The sequence below is a fragment of the Pleurodeles waltl genome, chromosome 7 (assembly GCF_031143425.1).
Source record: "Pleurodeles waltl isolate 20211129_DDA chromosome 7, aPleWal1.hap1.20221129, whole genome shotgun sequence".
NCBI lineage: Eukaryota > Metazoa > Chordata > Amphibia > Caudata > Salamandridae > Pleurodeles > Pleurodeles waltl.
The window spans coordinates 323,889,682-323,910,764 of NC_090446.1; the positions used below are offsets into that span (position 1 = coordinate 323,889,682).

At 43.0% G+C, this 21,083-nt stretch overlaps 1 protein-coding gene across 1 annotated transcript in view; it reads right to left on the reverse strand.

Moving 5' to 3' along the window:
* Positions 1-21,083, reverse strand: part of PTPRT (protein tyrosine phosphatase receptor type T) — a 1,804,620-nt gene that overhangs the window by 282,105 nt on the left and 1,501,432 nt on the right. Inside the window, exon 16 of the mRNA XM_069243772.1 lies at positions 11,547-11,576. Coding sequence (XP_069099873.1) covers positions 11,547-11,576 — 30 coding nt within the window. The remainder of the gene's footprint in view (positions 1-11,546; positions 11,577-21,083) is intronic.

Here is a 21,083-nt window from a genome sequence, read left to right on the forward strand (position 1 = left end):
GGAAGCGGTGGGTATCAGGGCAGGACAACGATGTAGCGCCTGCCACAGCCAGATGTGTGGAGTTCTCATTTTTATGGCTAACAATATGTTGCCCCTCATGTCACTGATTTTTTAAATGTACTGAGCCATGCAAGAATGTAATTTTAAAAAATACTACACTCATCATTTAAATTCTGGGCCTCTTTTAGATGATAGATATCCCAAATGCTGTTTCACAAGTGCCATTGGATGAAATGACCTTGTGATATGCCGGATGGGATAGCTGTCACGTTTGTGATGGAGAAAACCATGTGCCAAATTCTAAATAAAGTGTATGGCCTCAATGGTACCCCTTTCCCACTATTATTATTAGATTTTTTTTTTCTATAGTACCAAATATTTCAATTTTTGTTCTTTTGAAATGCTGTACAACAATTGTCGCCAGTTCACAATTGAATGTTTTTCCTGAGATCTGCTCAAACTTGTTGTGACCTATTTGAAAAGGAATACTTTAGTACCACATATAGCCCTGTGGAAGGCAAGCCTTTAAAACCAGTGGAAAATGTGGAATAATACTGGGAGAAAAAGAAAAACCTATGAAAGACATGGAGGTGATGGTTGCTGAAGAAGTAAGGCATAAAAGGTGGGAGAGCAGCAACGTAGATGCACAGCAGAGATGAATATGTAGGAAGCAGAGGAGAGCGAAGACAAATGAGGCAAATAGAAAAGAAATTAAAAGACAAAAGTAGAAAAGAGAGATAGAAAATCATACTGTTAGGTAAAAGAAAAAGAAAAAGGAGATGGAAATAACTGAAAAAGAGGTAAAAACAGAGTCATGCAAAAAGAACAAGGTGAGGAACGGAATGAACTAATCTCAGCCACTGGCAATGGCTTTGTGCAGCCTCCAAACCCATTGCTCTTTTTCCCACCCTGTCACCTCAGTTTGGACCTAGCCATATAAAAATCAGTCTTGACCCTTTTCCTTATGGGAACAGTCCATCTCGAACTGCCAGGCCAGGCCCTCCCTGAACCAGAACACAAGCAATCTAGGACCAGTGTTCCCCTAGTTAGGGCTATTCAGCCATGTACTGCTTGGGTCAAATGGCACAAATAGTCCAGGACCCACACCTGGGCATATCCGGAGCAATTAGGGCAGAAAATGCGAAAAGAACAAGGTGATGCATGGAATTCTTGAATTAATCTCAGCCACTTGCAATCGGTCAGGCCGCATCACAACCCATCATTTTTTTGCCCTCTATGCCACCTCATTTTGGACCGAACCATATTCAAATTAATCTTGACCATGCTCCCCAAGGGAACATTTCATCTCGAACTGCCAGTTCAGGTTCTCCCTGAACCGAACAGATGCAAGTAGGACTGTTTTTGCCCTAGTTCGGGCTCTTCACACAGGTATAGCTTGGTTCCAGTGGCACAGACAAACACCAGAAAGGTTTGAAAACGAAATAGGAGGAAAGTGCTGAGGAAATGTCCGAAATAAAGCACCAAAGAGGAAAAGACTGTTGGAAGCAAACAGAGTGATTAGGAAAAAAGGAAAGTAGAAAATAGGAGGAAAAAGCAAACAAGTTGTGCCAGAAGCATAGAGAAAGAAGAAAACAAGTAAGGAAATAAGAGAACAAATATGAGGCTGAAAGTACAGTGGAAAAAAGTAAAAGAACAGTATCAGTTCTTAAGATCAACAGACCCAGACATTACAATATACTCAGCTCCCTATACTTTGATCACAGACCTCCGTTGAATCCCCATATTCCCCTATTCACACCCTCTTAATATAAGCCATATTCTTATCACTCTTAATATCAGCCTTGTTCTTGTCACTACAGGGCACTGTTCCAACCAATGCTGTACGATTGTTACACCACGTACATCAGGATGGAATACTTTTGAGCTACATGAATCAGCTTTAATAGCCATCGCGCCTGACGAGTCCTGTGCTGGCCTTGCAGTTCCCCTATGCCACAGGCCACTAGCAACTCCCCATGTCTTCAGAACATGAAATTAATCACCTCCACAAGTCGCTTGAGTCCAGGTTTAGTAAATCCATCTAGGAACCCAAGATGCTGCTGGCGAGGCCACATATCTGCATCCATTTCACTACCTTCCAAAAGAGAAAGATCACAGCGGATATGGGAGAGAAAGCTGCTGCTTCTGCAGGCAGGATTAATACTTAACACCTTAAGCAGATAAAGCCTCGGGCATAAAAGAGGCGAGAACCTGCCTAGGAATACAATAAGCAGCAGGCCTGAGAGCGCAGCAGATGCCTCTACCCTTGTCAACAAGCCAAGCGAGCTGGAGAGCTGCACCATCTCCTTTGGCATTTTCCTTAACAAATTGTGTGCGTGCATTGGCAAGGAATTCTCTTTAAATATTTATGGATGACCTTCTTTAAACAGTAGCGTGAAATAGACCCTGAGGCTCTGAGCTGTGGAAGGAGGGATGGATCAACATGCTGTCCACGAAGGAGACCTGCAGCTGCAACAACACTAACCACTGAGCGCAGATGGGACATAAGAAAGTGCTGTCCAAGATGGTTGTCAACACGCTAACAGCTCGGTCATAGGAATATTGAATGAGCATTGGTAACTCTAGGAGGTCTTGCCTATGCATGACCTATTGGCTTTGCCAATGTTTTTTAGCCACGTTGGAAAGGCTGAAAGTAAAGATGAAAAGCTTTATGACACAGCCAGCATTGGCTGCCTTATAGCGTTTTTTTCACTTGTATCTACACTGTACTGCAAACACACTTCTGTATAATCTATACTATAATGCCCCTGTAGATCTATCGTCTGTGGGCCGCAAGTGCTCTCCAAACCTTTGCATCCGACTCCTGTTCAAAACGACCAAGCATTTATTTACAAGTTGTTCAATGTGAAAGCAAGTAATTAGGGTGTTCTGCACAGTTAACTTTAAGCAAGTAATTAGGGTGTTCTGCACAGTTAACTTTTGGGCCACCTTCATTTTTAAAGACATTCTGCAACAAACGTATGAAAAATATGAAAAATATGATATGATAATAAATATATATAATAAAATATGAAAAAGTTTCTTCAAAGATTCCAAGAAAGTATTTTATGCACATGCAGAACTGTTTCATCTTAGTAGTAATATTAGTAGTACATCAGACTAAATCAATGCAAGTATATTCTTTTAAGGAATAGCTTTCAAACATGAATTTTGAAATTTTCATACTTCCACCCACGTTGACAATGTCAATAGTGAGCTAAGAGGCAAGTCAGCTGTGTGCACCCTTTGGATGGTCTGAGTTGCTAATATACATAGACAACATTTTAATAAAATCAAATCTTGGAGACATTTTCATACAATGCAGATCCTGAAGGTATGTATTTCAAGATTGCAAGCATTGGCAAAGCCTATAGGTTTAGTCTATATGAAATCTACTGGGCCATATTTATACTTTTCGACGCACAACTGCGCCAACGCAGTTGTGCGTCAAAAAATCTAACGCCGGCTAACGCCATTCTGAAGCACCATGCGGGCGCCGTATTTATTCAATGACGTTAGCCGGCGTTAGCCGGCGGAGCTGCCTGGTGTGCGTGAAAAAAAATGACGTACACCAGGCAGCGTCGGCGTAGAGGAATATGGAGCTTGGGCTCCAAAAAATGGGGCAAGTCAGGCGGAGGCAAAATTTTCGCCTCAACCCGATTTTCGCCATTTATTTTAACTCCCAACCCCCATTGAAATGACTCCTGTCTTAGCAAAGACAGGAGTCATGCCCCCTTGCCCAATGGCCATGCCCAGGGGACTTATGTCCCCTGGGCATGGTCATTGGGCATAGTGGCATGTAGGGGGGCACAAATCAGGCCCCCCTATGCCACAAAAAAAAAAAAAAAATTACTCACCTGAACTTACCTTATGTTCCCTGGGTCCCTCCATCCTTAGGCGTCCTCCTGGGGTGGGCAAGGGTGACAGGGGGGGTCCCTGGGAGCATGGGAGGGCACCTCTGGGCTCCTTCCGAGCCCACAGGTCCCTTAACGCCTGCCCTGACCAGGCGCTAAAAAACGACACTAAAGCGGCTGGATGTAATTTTTTTTGACCCACCCACTCCCGGGCGTCATTTTTGCCCTGGAGTGTAAATACGGCGCACATGCCTCGGAGTCAATTTTTTAGACGGGAACGCCTACCTTGCATATCATTAACGCAAAGTAGGTGTCCACGCTAAAAAGTGACGCAAACTCCATGGACTTTGGCGCTAGACGCGTCTAACGCCAGAGTATAAATATGGAGTTAGTTTTGCGTCGAATTTGCGTTAAAAAAAACGACGCAAATCTGGCGCAAACGGAGTATAAATATGCCCCGAAGGGTGAGGAAGCATGGGCGTGGAGGAGGCAGTGCATGTCACCAGAGGGAGCACTGGGATGGCACACAGTCACCAGGGAGCATTGAGATATTGGCCATAGCTGGTTCTGAGTTGGGGGTAGTAGTAAAATGTAGCAATCATCGGTGTTCAGCGCGTTTCCTATACTTTTTGGCCCCTGTACAACTGTACCTGCTGCACCATTCAAATTATGGCCCTTGTGCTTGCAAGGTAACTGCACTTGTGACTGCTTATCTAATGGTAAATTATAGCAATAATCGGTGCTCAGTGGGTTTCCTAGAGCTTTTGGCCCCAGTATCACTGCACCTGTTGTATCATTCAAATCATGGCCCTAGTGCACACAAAGTAACTGCACTTTTGACTACGTGGTTAGTAGTAATATATAGCAATAATCGGTGTTCAGTGGGTTTCCTAGAGCTTTTGGCCCCTGTACCACTGCACTTGCTGCACCATTAAAATCATGATCCTAGTGCCTGCCAGGTAGCTGCATTTCTTACTGCTTGTTTAGCAGTAGAAGATAGCAATAATCAGTGTTCAGTGGGTTTCCTAGAGCTTTTGGCACCTTTGCCATTGCACCTGCTGCACCATTCAAATCATGACCTTAGTGCCTGCACGGTAAGTACACTTGTAACTGATTATTTACCAGCATAATATAGCAATAATCAGTGTTCAGTGGGTTTCCTAGAGCTTTTGGCCCCTGTGCCTCTGCACCTTTTGCACCATTCAAATCATAGCCCTAGTGCCTGCACGGTAACTGCAATTGTGACTGCTTGTTTACTAGTAAAATATAGCAATAATCATTGTTTAGTTGGTTTCCTTGAGCTTTAGTCCTCTGTGCCACTGCATCTGCTGCACCATTCATATCATGGCATTAGTGCCTGCAAGGTATCTGCACTTATGACTGCTTGTTTATTAGTAAAATATAGTCACAGGTGCAGGTTGAATAAATAATTATTGTGTGGCTAAACATAAACACAGAGGCTTTCATAAAAACTACCTTTAAACGTATCCAACTCTGTAAAGTGTGTTGCCGCAGATGCCATAAATAAAGCATATGCTTTAAACATCAAAGTGAAAACTAAGCATTGTTAAATTGTGTTACAATGTGGCTGGCTCTTTCCTGTGAAAAGATCTTATCCTCCGCTTGACAGTGAATGGGTCATAAACAGCATAAATTGCCTAACCGTTTTCAAACATGATTTTAGACTCATTCATGCTTCCACCCACCCTGAAAAGGCCAATAGTGAACTTCATACACCACAAATAAAAGTCAAATGTTTTGTGCACCCAATGAACAAAACAGCTTTTGAAATGTCTATATCTAAAATAAAATTTTAAAAAAGGTACAAGTAGGCTCCATGGAGAAAGTACATTGCATTCCTTTTTCCTGTAAACACTCTCATTTTGAAATCAGCGAAAGCAAAATAAACACCAGGCTTCCTGGGAGACACAGCTTGACTTTTGACCTTCAGTCTTCGAATGCCCAGCAAATGTGATGAGATAAGATATAAAGGCCAGTTTATTACAGAAAATAAGTTCCTGGTAGTATACTGTAAACATGTCTTTAGCATGGGCAGGTACCAACTTGAGCTGGAGAGACTTAAGCAAATAAAGCCCGTAAATAGAAACCCAGAAAATGTGAGTTACAAACCACAAAGCCAATGGCAAGCAATGGGAAGAAAGCATTCCAAGGTCAACTTTCTGAAACTCCCCAAAATATTTTTCACAAGGGCTGTGACCTAAAAACTACAAATAGGGCAGAAAATAGGGCATACTACTGTTACAAATCAGAAAGCCAGACGACTGAGGGCAATAATTCACAGGAGAGGACAATTAAGGGAATTTGTTTCAGCCAATCTGCATCTCTAGCAAAACAGATTTTTTTTTATTATTCATGTTATCTTGTAACATGGTCTCCTTTATATTTTCTACCTATAATTCAATGTTCTATTCCTTTTTACAATGCATTGTTTTGCTCTTTTCCTCTTGATAGTTAAGACTCCTCCTTCTTTTTCTGCTTTGATAGGCTCCCACCATATTTTTCCTTTTCTTTTCTGTATGACTTAACATTTATTCCATAATTCTTTCATTCATTGCTCTTTCAGTTGTTTTGTTCCTTTGATTCCAGCGGGTCCTCATTTTTTCATTAATTCCATTTTTGTTCTAAAACTTGCCTTGTTCTTAAAATTTTTAAACAATCACTTATCTATCTGTACCTTAATTTAGTCAATCAAATTTTATACCTACAATTTATGTATTCATTTTCCCTCCTGTTTTCATTTTAATTTCTCTTTGTTTCATTAGCTGATTTCCATTGTTATTTCTCCATTTTCTTATTAATATCCTCTATTTAATTCCATCTTTACTAGTTTCCATAATTAATTACCATTATTTAAACCATAATTTCTTTTTTCAATTCAGTTTGTTCAATTATTGTCTTTTTTTAATCAGTCTTTAGTTCACTTTTTGTGATGCACCAGATGTGCATAGTGTAGGCTTGTATCTACAAGGCCACAGACAGCCATTTTGCGAGGCCTTCAATGGCCTTGTAGATATGGTGTAAGGCACCGGAGCACAAGTCACTGCATTGCCTTACACTGTAAGGGAGAAGTGCCAAAGGTGTTGTGGTGTGTGTTCCAACACAATACCTTTGGGTTTTGACGCATTACCAGATTTGCAAGAATCTGTAGACCTGAGAATGCGTCAAAACTGTGTGATTCCCCAGGGCAGGTGCAACCAGGAGAAATATCTTTATTTCCCCTTATTGTTTCCTCTTTCTATATGAAAGAGGGAAATGACTCCCAGACTGTTTTTGTGCAGTTAGGTGCCCCTTCCTTCACAAAAACAATCCTGCTGACAACAAAGACACCCTTTCACTATGGTGCATGCATTGGTGTTAGGCAGCAATTTGTGCGCTAGTGCAGGACGAAAGGACAGAAAAGCAAATATCTTGTAGATACAGTGCCTTTCTGCCGTGAGCCATGGTGGGATGTTCATTTGCTAGTTATTCCCTTTATGTACCACACTGCGGTTCTTTATATATATTTTAATATTTACTCATCAGTGTATATTCTTTCAGTGTTTTTTTTTTCTCCATTGTTACTTGATGCTGTTTTGGTTCATTCTTCCTTTCCTTACCTTGTTTCTTCCTTCTGTCTTCTTTACCTTCCTTCCTTCTTTTTTTTATTTGCCTTATCCTACTGTTTTCATATCACTGTTCTTTCATTTCTAACACAGCAGTGAAGTTTTGAGCCATGTCCTGAATCACCATAATCATCATGTAGGCTGCTTTAACCAGCTATGCTTGTGTGAGATGTTTCTGGCAAAATAAATGATTGCAGCCAAACGTTTTGCTGAAAGTATTGGTTATTTTGCAAGAAAAAAACATATATATCTTGCGGGCCTAGTTTCAGGAGCTGTGTCCACCCAATTTGTGTATTTTTAAAATGTTGTGAAGATAAAGAAGATTGTGATGTTTTGTTTAAAAACTTCCCTAACTTTTAAACCTATGAACGTATCTCACCCCCTACTGAACATTTGTTCATACATCTTAACTACTGAAATGTTTCTGAAACAGTGCAAAACTTGGTCATTAGCACAGCAGTGGCTATGGCAGAGGTGCATGTCTCCCCTGCCAGCAGCAGCAGCTGCAAAACTTGAAAAATAAAATGACAATAAACAATGTATTTTGTAAGTTTGCGCCGCTTTTGCGTCAAAAAGTTATGCAAATGCGGTGCAAAAAGAGTATAAATATGGGCCTAAATGCATTATGGGAGAGCTGCTGCATAGATCTGTGTGTCCTAAGTCAGATTTAGAACAATGGCAGAAATACTCAGGCGGTTAAAGGTCTTGCAGGAGACATCCATGATGTCTCCTGTGAAAGATTTGAACAATATCCTGTAATGTGTAGGTCATAAACTAGTGTTCTATGTGAGAAAGCTGGGTGGAGAGATCATTTTAGAACATATAAGTCACAAGTTAGAAATCCAGTGACTTGGACACCCGCTGTATATAGCTGTGTGTAAACTGAGATATCCAATTTATCAGTGTGAATCTTTTCAGTTTTAAATTAAGAGCCTTTTTTACAAGCCCCTGTAGTGCAGGGCAATGCAGCAAGTGTCTTGCTGCGCCGCCCTGTACCACTGGAAACAGAAGAAATGCGCCGCATTTACAGGATATGGTGCATTTCTGTCATGTTTTCATGTTGCAGAATGCACAGGGACACCTTCTCGCACATAATCAATCATTAATGGCAATCATTAATGACATTTCTCCTCGTTGTGCCACTCTAACATCACCCCTGGTGTGGTGTTAGTTTTTGGTGCTGACTCAGATGTATGATTTCTTGTAAATCTGGGGCAGTGTCAAAAGTAATGGGTGTTGCGTGGAAATGTCCACAGCAACACCCATTGCACGCTTCTCTGCCATGGAAAACTGCATTGGGAAGAGCCATATTTACAAGGTGGTGTTAAGCCATGCAAAGTGGCTTAGCACCACCCTGTAGATATGGAAATGGGTGCAGCGCCACCAGAGTGTCGCTGAAAGTGACACTCTAGTGGCACTGAGCGATTGTAAATAAGACCGTAAGTGTTTGGTTATTGTATATAGTATAGAATGGATTCCTTTGATTGGTCAAAAACATCTGTTAATCAGCACCAAAACCCTTAGCTCGATTTGTGTGCTACATACAAGCTGAGTGTTAATGTAGCACATGTCCACATGTCACGTTTCCTTAGAAAAGACATTCCTGCATAGAAACAGGCGCTGAAGAGTCAAATACTCTTTTAAATCTCTCACATTGACAACTAGTGAAGTGACACGCTAAGATTTTCTTTGTTTTCTTTGATTGCCTGTTGAGTCTGAAGTCATGGCATGAGTGGGTTGCTTTTGAATTCAAACGTCTCCTGCAAGCAAGGGACTAATGATTAGGTTAACTCTCCTTTCTCCAGATCATTAGGGACACTGCTCCAGTTCTGAGCTTTTCAGCTATAAACCATTGATTTCAAGTGTGGCAGCTTCATTATTTCAATAATAGCAAGACAAGACAACAACATTCATACTTCCCTAGTCAAAGCCACAAAAGTCCAGGACTGGTAAGAAGGTGTGTATTGACCTGAAACGAAGGGATCACTCTATTACTGATGGACCATGAAGTGAGGCCCTTGTGGCCTGGCAATGATGACAATGAATATGGTAGCCCTCTATTCCCTCCACTGATAGTGCCCCACAAAGCGATGTGCAGACAGAATGTGTGTGGGCACCCCAATGCAACTGTGCTTCTACTCATTCATACACTTATACAATTTTTGTTATGACTCGCCCATCTACATGTGATTATGTCAGGAGGTCTGCACTGTACCTTGAAAGAGTCTATGATCTTGGAATGCTATAAAACTGTGCCTGTTCAGACAGTCCTCTCGATACCTGCCATCATAATGGGCTCTGTTGGCCAGAGTATGGGCAGATAAAAACACCCATAATTAGGATGCAGTGGGACCATGATGCTCTCAGACTCCCTTGCAGCTATACCTGCTGCACTAGTATGAATTACGCTTCTGTGCTGCTCTCAAACACGAGCATTCAGCTGCTGCTTGGGTCATTAAAGTGTCTGTATGCTCGTACTTGGCTCTTTAACTCTGAGTGTGTGCCTGAACAGTGGTTGTGTTTAGCAAGGAACTGTAACTCCTTTTTCACCTTCGTGCATGCATCTGCTGCAATAGGATGTGCTGGGTTAAGCACAATGGCTGCTTTACCTTTTGTTAAACCTAATTACTAACTTTTCAATATTTAAGGCGCATGACTTGTTTTTCAAAGGATAAAAGCAGTAGCTATTCTGCCATGGGTTAACCCCAATGGATGGTTTACAATTTTTATCAGCTGGTTGCACTGCTTTGCATTTGGTTAAGATTTGAGGATGGTATTTCATGGAGCATGTCTGATGGCTGCTTTGCTCCGGATTAAGCTCAGTTTCCATTACCTGAGCCTGGTCAGTGGTTTGACGTTGGTTATGTATTGTGGAAGGTTTGCCATTGGTTACGTTTATGCTGAAGTACTATAATACTCCATCTATTTTCTAGTCCTCTCTGTTTATTTGATGGTGGTTGGCGTACTATGACTTCTCGTAAACGGATATTGTTCATAATGTGTTATTTATGAAGAAAGATGTCCTTTGTTGAGTGTGTATAATTTTGAAATTGTTTGTGAAAATGTAATCGATGTGCAGCTTTAACAATTTTCGTTTAATTTCCACAACAGGGTGAAAACAGTGATGCATGGAACATAGAAGAGAGAGTGGTTTATTGATGTAAATTGGTGACAAAGAGTGAGGTGAGTAATTAAGGGGCAAGGAAACGGGTGGGAAGTAGAAGAGAGAGAAGAGGTGGAAGTAAAGTAAAACCAAAAGTGGAAGTGAACAAGATACAAAATAAAGAATGAATCACGAGGGAAGGAGGGAAGGAGAAAATAATTAAATGCAAGAAAGTTTGGGGAGAAAGTCCTCAGAGGTCAAGAAATGATAACACTGGTAATCCAAAAAGTTGGCTTTACGAAGTTATAACAAACTCTAAAAACAGGTAGTTGTGAAAATTGAGTGTTACAAGATAGAACAGTGAAAGTCAACAGAGATATGCAGAATAAAAAATAAGACAGATAAAAAACAGATAGGAACAACCGTACACCAGCCACATCCTGAAAAAAAGAGAAGAAAAGGGACTAAAAGAGGTGGTGGGAATAGAAAAAATAAAAATGAAAAAAGAAAGAAAGAAAGAAAATAAGAAAGAAGGAAAGAAAGAAATAATGGAAAAGGGGTCACAGAGTACAGGAAAAAAAGAAATAAAAACTGAGAGATGGGGAAAGAAAACTGGAAGATGAAGAAATAAAGAACAAACAAGAAAAAGAAGGATGAAAGAAGAAAAAGTGGACAATAGTAGGTAGATAAGATAAAAGGAAAGAGAGAGAAAGAATTAAAGAAATCATGAGAAAAGGAAAGAAAAGAAAATGGTTAGAGGGAAACAAATAAACAGATAGAAGGAGACAGGAAATGCAGAAGAAGGGCAGCAAATAAAATAAATGTACATAGTTGTGAACGAATGAACCCTTTAACAGACTGAAGCAAAGAACGTGTCTCATTGATGGAAGAAAAATTATGAAAGAAATGCTATAGTATTAGAGTTCTCATCAGACTCGGAAACAGCCATGGCCATAGGGTACTTACAAGTAATAGGAGTACGAATATGCATTTCTTCTATGAAGTAGTGGATAACAGTCGAATGAAGAAAATGTCATAAAAGAGAGAAAAAAAGAAAAAAAGAATGATTAGATTTATATGAACTGTGATTTCTTGAAAAAAAAATCTGCATGAGTGAAACATTATCGGTGGACTTGATGTGGTGGTGTTCATTCACTGCCCCACTCGTGTCATGCATGGATGGTTTCTACAGATCGCGTCTAACGGAAACTTTATTGTTAATGCCAAGCTCATAGATCGCGTCTAACGGAAACTTTATTGTTAATGCCAAGCTCTCACGCTCCTCCACTAGCCGTGGACATGCTGATCGATGGGGAACACCGTCAGAGCAGATTACAAAATTTACCACAGTTACAAGGCACTTTCACCAATGTTCGCACATACCCATTACTGCAAAAAATACAATTCTATTGATAGACTGGTGCAAAAACGCAGTTTCAGTATCTCTCAATTTTTTTTTCACAGTGGTGGCACTGACCGCTCTGTGTAGATGTCAGTGGACAATCATACATTGTATTTGCAGGTTAATGTAACATGGCCTATGTCCTGATATGATGATTTATGATCTATTGGAAGCTCTTGGAATTTTTGTCCCTGGTCAAATATTTCAGAGACTGAATGAGTGAAATGGCTCCAGCACAGGCAAGTGACGTACAGTGTTAAACCCTACTATCTGACATCATAGGTTACAAATTGCATAGGATTCTTGTCCTGGAGAAACTCCAAGACAAAACCTTTAATCAGAGTGCAAAGAGAAAGGAGAGGCTGGGAGAAATAGAGTTCAAATTAAGAGAAAATTCATTCAAAAAATTCAGCTAGGTAGGACACCCTTTCTCAATCACTGTCTGTTTGCTTCTACGTAAGACACTTTTGAGAGTCATTGAAAGACTACCAGTCAGTATACTTAGCTACATGTATGTGGCCAATATGGGAATGTTAATGTTAATATTACTAATGTTACTGTGTCAAGTTAGACATATGAGCATTATCCAAAGGCACAGTACCTATGGTCCGATTCACCAAAGGACTTTCAACCAATAGGCCAACAGCACACTTCAGACGCATACTTTGTGCACATAGAAACTGCACCAAAAAAAATAATATGCAATGTATGTGTGCTCGTGTGATCTTTGTTTACACAATGCACACCACCTCTACCATAAATTATGAAGAATTCAGCTTCCGAAAGGGAATGTCTTGTCAGCAGCATATAGTGCCACAAAATGATCATCTACGCCCACAATGGAGCTACTTTCTAAACAGAAACACAAGAGTTACCCCTTTTTCTCGACGTAGTACGTTGTTCGTCAACTAGGCATGAATTATAATTTTTGCATGGGCAAATGTTAGTAAAGAATTGCTAATTTTGTATTCATTTTCTTAGAAGATTAGTCCTTCTCCTCCCACCCTCTCTAGGAAAGAATAGCATGTGTAAGTGCTGAAAAATAATTCCTTTTGTTTCTTTGAATTACTTTCATCTGCATAAGAAATGTGTGTTACTAACAATTTACCCATGTATCTCAGAAATTTATGAAAATTGCGAGAAATGTAAATTACACTTTGTATAATCACGCCTTGCAGGCAAAGGAAGTGCTTCAAGTTTTCCTAAATCCTTCTGAATCATAATACCAAAATTAGGGTGTAATTTAAAGGTAAAGAATAGAAAGGTGCTCTAAGATAATATAAGGCACAAACTGAACACAGGGTGCCCTCACAGGGGACAACACCCAATCCCCCTAATATGTTTACGAATAAACAAAATAAAACTAAAACTAACGTGGGGCACTCATACCAAATGTATCATTGCAATGAACTTGTAATATCTCCAATCGGAAGTCGCAAAGTCCACGAACAAATCAGTTCTTGAGTTACATTAAACAGTCTTGTGTTTTATTGTTGAGCAAATTCTGATGTGCTGTAGATCTGAATTCCCAGGCGAACATTCAAGTCTTGAGCATATTATCCTGAACAAATGCTGGTCAAATCTTGTATATAATATTCCGAACATACGCCAACACGTGTTTCGTCAAGGGGAGATTTACCCCAACGACTTCTTCAGGGCTGAAATTTTACCAAATACAACACTTGAACTGGAAAACAAAATGCTGGATCCAAAAATTATAAATATTACAAACCCCTAAAAAGCGGGTGAGTATATAAAGAAGAAAAAAGAAAAAGGAAAAACAGTCAAAAGTGAGAAAATCGGGCCGCCACTAAAGACCAAACCGCTGAGCAATATTAAATAGAGACGGGTCGCGGTCTGAGACGGCCGCCTGGGCCTGAGATACTGAGTCGGTGCCATTAAAGAAGAGGAAACACCCTCGTGATCTTCTCCCCCCTCCCCCCCTCTTACCTTGGAGAACACCACACCGCTGAAGGCGAGGGACTGACCTTCTTCCTTCCCCCCCCCTCTTGTAATTCTGGAACAGTGGACAGGCACCATGGGCAAAGATAAGTCAGCAAAGCAGGCGACGGCTCAGACACGTATAGACCAGTTCACCACGGGCACAGCTGGGTACCGGACAGAAGACCCTGCCCTAAATGGGGGAAGCGAGCCACGGACGACGTCTGGCGATTTGGCGGTGATCCTACAGGCAATCCAGGCCTCCCAAACAGCTGTCAAATCCAAGATAGTAGAGGTCAGTGTGGACGAGGTCTTAGTCCAGCAAGATCTTCGCAATGCCACGGCCTGAATTACAGAAGCCGAATCCAGAATCTCCACGGTGGAAGATGAGGTGACTACTCTCAAGGCCCAGGTCTTGGCACTGACCACCCGCACATCGGACCTGCATCAGATAGACGAAGACGCCGAAAACAGGTCCAGGTGCAACAACCTTCGCATGGCGGGTCTCCCTGAAACCACAGCGGAATCATCCTTAACCACATACCTGGAAGACTGGTTCCGATCCTGGTTACCGGCGGACCGCCTCACGCCATGGTTCGCGATCGAGCGAGCCCACAGGTCGTTGCGGGCCAGACCCCCGCCCAGTTCCCCGCCCAGGCCAGTAATAATTTGCCTCTTCAATTTTAGAGACAGAGATGCGTGCTGCAAGAAGCGCGCTTCACAGGGGACCTTCTCTGCAACTGGGCGAAGGTCCTCCTCTTCCCTGACTACATGTATGAAGTGCAACAACAGCGTCACTCATTCACAGAGGTGAAGCAAAAACTGAGAACAATGAATATTCAATATCGCCTCCTATTTCCAAAAACTCCGGGTGGTCTACGGTAATAAAATCCACTTCTTTGAACAGTCGGCCGTGGTGTGGATCTGGCTAACAGAAGAGATCCCGCTGGGCTCATACAGGCAGGGTTCAAGATCATTGCCCAAGGCGCTGCCAGATCACCAAGAGAGGCAGCAACCAGACCGGCGCCAGCGTACCCGCTCTCAGAGAAGAAGGGGCGACGCGGATCTCGTTCAGAATCCCCTTCGGAGGCCCACCAAATGGACATGCGAGACCCTCAGCCATCAACGAACTCTAAAGCCATTCCAGGGGACCAAAGCCCACGGAATGAGACCCAGGCTCTCCCGGGGCACCTGGAAGACACAGACTTGTCCCGTAGCCCGGTTTTGTGATCCTGTAAATGAGTAACGTTTCTGGACAAGAAACGGACTATCGGGAGAGCAAACGCTAAGCCAGTTCTAACTGCTTACTGTTTATAGAGCATTCACATCTGATCCGATACTATGGAGGGGTCCACCACCACTACCACTGCCCTACCAGTTGACGGTTCACCTCACCAGTTTTAAGAGTGAGATAGCACATATGGGTGACAGATGCTTCTTCTGGGGGGAAGTATGGGGTGGGGCGGTAGTTGGTGGGCAAGGGAGTTCAGGCCCAGTTTCACAGGCCAATGTTATGATTTTTATACTAATACAATGTTTATGCTTGTTTGTTAGTTCACAGACCAGGGGATGCAGAGACACAGTCGACACACTGGGGACACACCCTCCAAGATGGCAGGGGCAAAATTCCAAAGTTTCTCAGCCAAGTAATGAGGAGGCGAGATTTCCACTATAAAAATCTTTTTCAGGATCACACACCCACATGAACCGAACACAAATTATCTCATGGAACGTCAATGGTCTCCTTGATAAGATTAAACGTACCGCAGTGTTCGCCTTTATACATAGATACCGACCAGATATTCTCCTGCGGTAAGAAACACATCTCCTAGGAGAAAACTGCCCCTTTTTAGCCCGCCATGGATTTGATAGGGTATATCACGCGGGGTTTACGTGCAGATCACGAGGGGTAGCCATATTACTACACCGTACATTCCCCATACCACACATCCAGATATGGAGAGACAGCCAGGGACGTTATGTGGCCATCACCGGCAAAGTTGAGGGGGCCACGATCAACATAATTAGTGTATATGCTCCTCCCTCCTTAATCAGTGGAACTCTCCAGACCCTAACCAAACTACTTTCAGACCTACCCCCAGGAAACACTATGCTGGGAGGCGACTTCAACGTGACCCCAGACCCGACCCTAGATGTAACCGGACCACTCTCCGCATATAGACATACATCAGCAACGGGAATCACTGGATGGCTCTCCATGACGGGTCTATGTGATGCCTGGCGGGTCTGGCACCTGAGACAGCGACAATTTACTCACACTTCAGCAGCCCATGGCTCACAATCCAGAATAGACCTGGTGCTGCTCCCAAGCACTGACTGTACCGCCCTTTCTCACATTGAAATTCTAGCCAGAGGAGTCTCTGACCACGCCCCACTCCAGTTTATCATGGGCCCCACTCGGTCCCGGTCCCGTCCTATGTGGCGGCTAAATGTGTGGTACCTCCAAGATAAAAATTATACAGAACAGCTGCAACAGGCACAAAGAGAATACTTTCAATTAAACGAAGCGTCAGTGACCTCAATAGGTATGCTATGGGCAGCGAGCAAGGCGGTGTTACGAGGCATGGCCAAAAATGTTATATGAATCCAAGAACTTACCAAAACCCAGCAAATTGCACAGCTAGAGCTTCGAGCAATGTGCCTTGAAAAAGAGAGCGCAATAAACCCCAGCGAGTGGGTGACACGCCAACTCCTCCTAATCCGGGAAGAAATCCGAGATCAATCGGTAGAGGCTGTGAAACACATATGGAGAGCCAGCATGGGGAAAATCTACGGGTGGGGGGACAAAACCTGGAAAATGCTATACTGGCTGGTCTCCCGACATCATGCTTCAAGGATTGTCCCCGAAATTTATGACGGGGAAGAGAACCTCATTACAAGCCACCCCGAAATTGCAAACGCCTTTGCCAGTTACTAACGCACACTATACCAGGCATCTACACAAATAGACCTTTATCAGGCCCGCCGACTACTAGATGAAACTTCCCTCATATCACTACCCACGGCGGAAATACAGATCCTAGAAGAACCCATCAGCATAGAGGAAATTGGGGTAGCTGTCTCGGCTTTAGGTACGGGCAAGACACCCGGGCCCGATGGATTCCCCTTGGAGTATTATAAAACATTTAAGGAGGACTTAACTCCACACTTGCTGCGCCTTTTTGCAGAAGTAGAGAAAGACAGATGCTTCCCCCGAAAGCTAGACACCGCCACAATCGTAGTGCTTCCCAAAACCCAACCCCCCTCACTACACTGCGCGGATTACAGGCCGATATCATTGATTAATACCGAAATTAAAATCTTTGCCTCCATCCTTGCTGCCCACCTCAAGAGAGTCCTTCCGCAAATAATTCATCCAGACCAATGTGGTTTATGGCAACCCGCAGTACGCAACACTGCATCCGTCGATTACATGTAGCCCTGGTGGAAAGAGGCCGAATACCCCAAGATCTCGCACTCTTACTTATTGACTTTGAAAAAGCCTTTGTTTCAGTTGATTGGGGGTCCTATTCTTGGTGCTCCGACGCATGGCTATGGGTCCGAGATTCTGCCATCTGGTCCAGACGTTATACACCAACCCCACGGCCTGCGTACAGGTCAACGGGGTTTTATCCTCTATTTTCGAGGTTCGCAGAGACACACAGCAGGGTTGCCCCTTGTCCCCCCTTCTATTCACCCTAGCCATTGAACCTCTGGCCCAGATAATTAGAACAGACTCATTATATCATGGCTGGAAGTGGGGTCCCTCCCGAGAAGATAGAATAGCGCTGTACGCCGATGACGTCCTGTTGTATATGGAAGAACCCAGTATAACGGGACCGAGAACTCTCTGCATCCTATGGCAATATGAACAGGCGTCGGGGCTCAAGATAAACCCCATCAAGTCAGCCCTGATCCCGTTGGCAAGTTCACACGACTGCTTTGATTGGCAAAATACAAAACCCCTAAGCAGGCTCAGTTTTAAATACCTGGCTTTCTGGATATCTCTCCTACCAGAAATGACATGGGCCAAAAATCTGTCCCCGTTGCTAACATGCGTCAAAACAGACCTATTGAGATGACAAACCTTACCACTAAATGTGATGGGCCGAGTAGCCCTATATAAGATGATGATCTTGCAGAGGCTCCTACACATTTTCCAGAACTTCCCCCTCCCAATCTCGCACTCCTGGTTCAGAAATCTCGAAAGCGTCACAAAATTTTCCTTTGGAGAGGTGTCAGACACCGAGTAGCAACACAACACTGCCAAAGGGGTGTGTACGACGGAGGCTTGGGCACCTCAGACCCTTACCTATATTATTTAGCCACCCAACTGATTGTGATCCACGACTGGTTCGCTGGAGGTTGGGACGACCCGGCTTATCGGATGGAACTGGGGATTCTGAGTTTCCCACGTATTCTTGACATACTGTATGGATCACCATTTCCCCGCGACATGGAAGAAATAACTAGGGCAGTTTTTCTGGCGTGGCGCGCCGCACTGCGGTATACTCAATGGAACGCCGCTGTCACCCTTCTAACCCGTTGTGGAGGGGGAAATGGTTGAGCGCCCCTGCAGCACTTGAAGGATTCACAGAGTGGGACCTACTAGGCATTTCCCTGATGAGAGACGTATGGAAGGGGGGAACCATGAAATCATTTCAAGACCCACAGGTAGACTTCCAGCGACAACAGACACAATTCTTCAGGTACCTCCAACTAAGACACGCCCTGAAGTTGCATCTACCCACGGCGGGACCCATACCAGAATTTAATCCACTCAAAGCCAAACTGCTCATGGGGAACATAGAAGAGAAGTGTATCTCTCAAATCTATGAAACGCTAATTAATAACACCCCAGGTAGCTTAAGCTCGGTCAGGACCAGGTGGGAGTCATGGATTGGGGCCCTAGAAGAGACGGAATGGAGGGAGGCATTAATGGCGCCCAGGGTGCTGGCGGTTTAGGTTAGACTTCGTGTAGTGCAATTCTATTATTTAAACGGAGCTTACCTGACACCATCCAGACTACACAGGGCGGGACTACGCCATTCCGCCAAATGTCCACGATGCCCGAGCGAACCAGCTAATATTTTCCACATGGTATGGTCCTGCCAAGAGATACAGAAATACTGGGATAAAGTGATCCAAGAACTGGAAAGGTCCCTGGGACAAGAGGTACAAAAATCCGCTAAATTAGTCCTACTAGGAGTTATGGAAGAGATGGGGGAACACGCGCAAAGCGTGCCCTGGCAGCCACAGCTCTGCTGGATGCCAAAAGAGATATTGCTGCGGCCTGGATCTCCCCCGAAGGCCCATCACTTTGGAGGTGGAAAAAGGGGGTTGATTAGTATGCTACTCAAGAAAAATTGGTATTTGAATCCAGGGGTTGTTCACAGAAATATGAGAAAATATGGGGAAGATGGATAGAATTACTGATATAGACCGGAAGATGAACACAGAAAAGAATGTTGTAATAGGTCCTGAATGGTTTTACGCTCTATGGTCCGTAGTGCTGTCGATTGTTAATACTACTACTGGAAATAAGCGTATGATGGAATCCCATATGATGTATATGTCCTCTGCTTTGTACCCTTTTTCTCCCCTTTCCCTTTCCCCTGAAAATAATAAAAACTGTTTATCAAAAAAACTGTATTTTGGGTGTGACCTCAGACCCAACTGTCATGTGAGATGTCTGTTCAGTGTATTGGCTGATTGTTAGACCTGTCATACTTGGAGAGGTATCCTTCCAAACTTTTTGCTTTCTCACCTCTTGCTTTGTTGAATTAGTTTTTTTGTCTTTAGGTCTCTGTGCACTTTACCACTGCTAACTAGTGTTAAAGTGTTTGCCCTCTCTACCTAAAACATGGTAAAGTTGGCCTAAACCTTATTGGTGATTTTAATTTACTTATAGGTCCCTAGTGTATGATACTGCATGTACACAGGTCCTGTAAATTAAATGCTACTAGCATGCCTGCAGCACTCATGGTTCCACCCAATAAAGTAGCACTTTTAAACACATTTCAGGCCTTCCGTTACAACCTGTAGTTCAGTTTTAAACTGCCACTTCGACCTTGCAAAATAAGCATTTTGTTTAATACTTATAAGTCACTCCAAAACTAGGTCCTAAATGTCAATAAAGCAGGGTGCATGGTATGTAAAATGTAGGACATGTCGGTTTAAGTTTCAAATGTCATAATGGTGAAAATCTCTGAAAGTCATTTTTCAGTACTGTATGGTCTGTCTCTTCCATTGGCTAACACCTGGTTACCTTATTTTATTTAATGAGTGCTAACTTTGAATTGATAACAATTAGAGATATGCTGCTTAGGATCAAATCAATTGTAGTTTAAAATCATCTTCAATGTTAAAGTCTGATTTAAAATCACAATTATTAAAATGCCACTTATCGAAAGTTGACATTTTCTAGTCCTAACCATTTGTGTCGCTTGTCAGTATTCTGGGTCACATGACTGTGAATGGCTTTGCTGTTGGGGAGTTTGTATTCCTCCCAGAAAAAACAAGTAGGACTAGGTGTGGGCAACATGGGAAATCCTGCAAGGATGGCTGGGATAGAGTAGAGCTCTCTCTCACTTACATTTGAAGGGACTTGCCTCCAACAAACAACAAGCACTTTCAATGCAACGGGTCTCACATTTATTCAAGTTAGAGCTATTAGCGTTGTAAAGCAAACAAACGCAGCGCGATTGCGCTATGTAAAATACAGCACGATCGCGCTGTGTGGAAAATAAACAGATAAAGTAGTCCGGACTCCAGGCTGAAAACATCGAGCCTCGTATGTTTTTGGTACTTTACTGGTGCTGTGTAGGTGGACTAAACACTGTAAAAGGCACGATGTATGCATGCTTTTCACAAATGAAAGCAAGCGGATTTTAAAAGGCAAGCCCACAAACTAATGTAAGTGACTGATGTGGCATGGGTGTGGTTTCAAGCCCAAAGAGAGATTACAGAACGGACGGAGCACTTTGCGCTTGCCCATGAAAAGGGACTTGACAAAAAGTTTGAGACCTTGACAGGGAAAAAGTAGAACTTTGCAAAACCAGATATGTGGGTAGGGCAGGATGTCCCCTCATACACAAAGGCTGGCAGAAGCTATAAATATTGGACCTCTGGAGCCACTATTCAGAACGTTCTTGACCGCT